This window comes from Alosa sapidissima, chromosome 19 (assembly GCF_018492685.1).
Source record: "Alosa sapidissima isolate fAloSap1 chromosome 19, fAloSap1.pri, whole genome shotgun sequence".
NCBI classification, from domain to species: Eukaryota; Metazoa; Chordata; class Actinopteri; order Clupeiformes; family Clupeidae; genus Alosa; species Alosa sapidissima.
The window spans coordinates 11,472,610-11,476,630 of NC_055975.1; the positions used below are offsets into that span (position 1 = coordinate 11,472,610).

The following is a 4,021-nucleotide window of genomic DNA, read 5'->3' on the forward strand; positions in this document are numbered from 1 at the left end:
GAGGGGGGTCAGGTTACTCTTGCTGCTCCGGGGGGCTCGGGAGGAGAACAAGACAACCTCGACCCTCCATGATCACCCCCCCCCCCCCCCAAACCCCCATACGCCGTCTCCTAAGCGCCGCCTCTCCCCCTCCCTCCCACAAGGGCTTTGGTCAACCTGTCACACTAGTCCTGATGAATTCTCCCACAAGGACGTGAAGTCAACATAAGATGATGACAAGTTGTTTCTTTAAAGGCTATTAAAATGGACACGTCAACTGTGAAATGGTGGTAACTACAAGAAAGTAGTTGAAAGTTTCCATTTTGAGATGGAAAATATGACCTGTCAGACACACTTGATATGAATTTCAAATTGATTTAATGAAATGTTTGAAATTTTCACATTTCTAATAAAGAGAACAAGATTTTTTTTCCTCATTAAAAAGTTTGATATGTTAACAAGTGATGATGAAATCTTCAACTCCCCCCCCCACTCCCTCTTTTACAAAGATTATATTACAAGCATTAATATATTTATATCCTTTAGGATGACAACCCTCCCAAAAGACACGCTGTACAGGGTTCCTAGTCCAAATATCAACAATGAACACTAGCTCTGTCACTTCACATAAGTAAAGCCAGTTGGAGTTAAGACACTTCCCAGGTCTGGACCGAGTCACCTTTAACAACCACCACCTCCACCATGATCCAAACCTGTCAGACTTCTTGAAAGTTCACATCAAGACTCAGTAGGAACATCGGCCGGCAATAAGAAGAGTGTGGCCTTCTGAGTGGCTGCTGCAAGGTGGGTGAAATGTCGGACTGATCTGGGTTCATTATTTGCATACATTCCTCAAACGAACAACAACATCAAAAACATCAACAACAAAAGAAATCTTCCTTTAAATCGGACATATAGAGCATGCCTCCTATGTGATTTATCAGTGCTTGGACACATGGAAAATGGACACAGCAAAACACGAAACATGACAGAAGAGGCAAAGATAAAAAAAACAAAAAAAACACACACACATCACCACCAACAGAAAGAACAGATGATTAGGTAAGGCATATATATTAGTGCAACATGTGTGGTGTTGCAGCTCGGGTGGAGCTTACAGTGTGTAACACCTGGCCACCATGACAACCTCCCTGCTGGCTTGGGTCACTGGGGGGAGTAGGTGTGTGTGTGTGTGTGCGCGTGTGCATGTGTGTAGGGGTGGGGTGGTGGTGGGGGGGGGGGATCCACTGGCAGCGCCAGCGTGCCGGTTGCTAGGAGGACACAGAGAGCTCAGCGCTGGCATGTCCTCCGACCCCCCTGTTGGCATGGTAAGGGCATCGGGAGAGGGGCGTGTGCAGCGACGTGGAGCAGGTGTGCTTTCATTCCAATTCAGCATCAAATCCGAATGGAGAGACTCCTGGAAAAACGCAAGGGGCATTCCAAAAGCCACTCCATCTGCTCGCAGGAAATGTTTGTAGAGATCACAAGTAGCTGCAGAGCAGAGGGGGCCTTTGTTGGGAAAAAAGAAGCTCATTTTAGCTTTCTGTTTCACATCTCTTTCTCTCTCTCTAATTTACAAAGATGAGAGGTATGAGAATGACCTTCAGAGCCAGCTCTCTGCGTGCGCTGGTCAAGTGTATGGATTTAATAAAGGGGTAAAATAAAATGGCCTCTGCTGAAGAGCTGAATGAACGACAGTGCAGGAGGCATTGGGGTGGACAGGTATTACACATTTACTCTGGCAAGGTCCGTCTCTCTCTCTCTCACACACACAGACAAACATACAGACAAACAACGCACGCACGCGCACGCACGCACGCGCACGCACGCACGCACGCACACACACACACACACACACACACACACACACACACACACACACACACCAGTGCACGCACGGAGTTAAGTATCACCTGAGGCTCCAGTGGCAATTACTTCTAGTCAGCTCATGTACATCTATTAAATGGCAATAATGTCTGCAAATATTACTCTATGTATGTACAACAAGAAACAAATAATAAAAATCATCAGATAAAATTTAAAGCAATGTACATTTGAGAGGAGAGAATACACAGGTAAGGACAGACATCTTGTATATCCTACATTATTGTCCACACCTCTGAAAACATTGGAATGTCGAGCAGATATCACATGAGACAATGGAATAGATAAGTATACATAATTTAAATGTACATTTTGAACAAAGATTTCCTTCGTAACTCCACACAAAAAGTTCTCATAATATTTTTCCTTGCAGCAAAAAAAAGCATGAAATTGGCAGCGAAAATTGTGATAAAAAGTGATAACAATTAATGTAACTTAACTAAAATAGTAAATGACAGCATAAACTGAAACAAGATTAATTTCAGTTAATTAGTGATTTCCCCTCTGTGGTAGACTTTAGCATTGAGCTGGACAACTTCATTGACTTTCCAGAAGACCTGGATAATTACACAAGTCATGCTACATGATGACCATTTCATAAAGCTGGCAACATCTGCATTGGCCCATTGCAAAATAATTTAAGTTCACCCCAATATTAACAGGGACAGTTTTGGTGACCTACATAGATCAATTCAATTCCTGGTATGTCGGCCAAGTATTATCTTGCTCAGAGACACATTCATATTCAGAACACACACACACACACACACACACACACACACTGGTACCAATCAGATTTTCCCATAGTTCTCCCCGTATATTCTTTCTCTTTCATGATTAGTTTGCAGTATTTCAATTTATCATCATCGTTTATGTTATCTGAATAAAAAAAAAAAGATGTCTCTTTAACATGCTCCTCTCAATCCACTCACATTAGTGTGATAGCAGTAAAACCTCGTCTACCCACGGGTACCAGAAGTCCACAACAGCTTAAACCATTCATCATTTCCAGTTACTTGCGACCAGTGTAGAACAACAAGAAAAAACAAAACAAGAACAAAACAAATAAACAAAAAAATAAAATAGAACAAAACAAAGTAGAACACATTATCAATATTTTCACACTAAAACTGAACATTGCAGCCTTGATGATGGTTGAGGTCATTGGCAGGACACTGACGGGGGGTGGTCATGGGGGTGTGGGTGAGTTCGGGACAGACTGGGCTCAGTTGGAGGACTTGCTGATGGCGCTGGCGGAGCGACGGAGCTTGCCGGACACTCGGTGCTTCGTGGCGCGGGGTATCGTCGGGGAGACCTGGTCGGTGGAGTCGGTGGCCGTGGTGGTCGCCGTGGAGACGGGCAGCTCGGCACTGGTGCTGCCACTCAGGGATCCTGGGAGGGGGTGGGAAAGGAAGAGCGAAAAGATGGGACCACGGTGGAGAGAGAGGCAGGCATAGCTCAGTGGGGGTGGGGGGTGGGTGAGGAGGGACGGGGGGTCCAGCGCTAAAAGCAACATGCCCGCACCTGCCCTGCCATTACGCCCAACATGCCTGCCTCACCCTCACCGCCTCCCCACAAACAAACAAACAAACAAACAAACAAACAAACACCACGGCACAACATCAACGCTCCAGTGACCTTCTAACCCAACACAACTAATTATGAAGACATTCACCATCTTTTGTTCAACTCAGCATGAACTACTGCCTGCACTAAAAAATAAGAATTTGATTGCTTTTATCAGCATATTGAGTTTTAGCCACTCTGAAGACCCAAATCGCGAAGGCAAGGCAGACTAAAACACTTTGGCTACTGTGTTTCAAATGTGCATTTTGTGGTGTGTCTGTGCAGTTTAGAGCTTACTTAGTATAAAAAAGGGTAGAGTTTATAAAAAAAAAAAAACAGCGCACAAAATAGCAGACTTAAACCTACGAACAGAAGGGTAGCAATGCGGTTGCAATCAGCTGATGAACCGTTCAAATGTAGGGCCAGCACAAAATTACATCTCTGCCCACACCCCCTCCCTTTTTTTAACTGCTGCCTTGGAATTAAACAAGTTCCCTGTGTCCTGAGAGGCATCTGCTTGCCTATTTTCTTTCCGCTGTCTTTCATTTCAGCCCCTTCTGCCCCCTCCTCCCCGACGCAGCTCGAGTTACCC

At 44.8% G+C, this 4,021-nt stretch overlaps 1 protein-coding gene across 7 annotated transcripts in view; it reads right to left on the reverse strand.

Annotated features, from left to right (window-relative positions):
- Positions 1-340: 340 nt before the first annotated feature.
- The window catches only part of ralgapa2 (Ral GTPase activating protein catalytic subunit alpha 2), a 111,221-nt gene continuing 107,540 nt past the window's right edge, over positions 341-4,021 (reverse strand). For 6 of the 7 annotated variants that reach the window (XM_042071420.1, XM_042071421.1, XM_042071427.1 and 3 more), the window contains one exon: positions 341-3,255. In XM_042071420.1, the coding sequence (XP_041927354.1) occupies positions 3,089-3,255 (167 nt within the window). In that variant the 3' untranslated portion in view covers positions 341-3,088. The remainder of the gene's footprint in view (positions 3,256-4,021) is intronic. The other variant, XM_042071425.1, reaches the window with a different exon arrangement.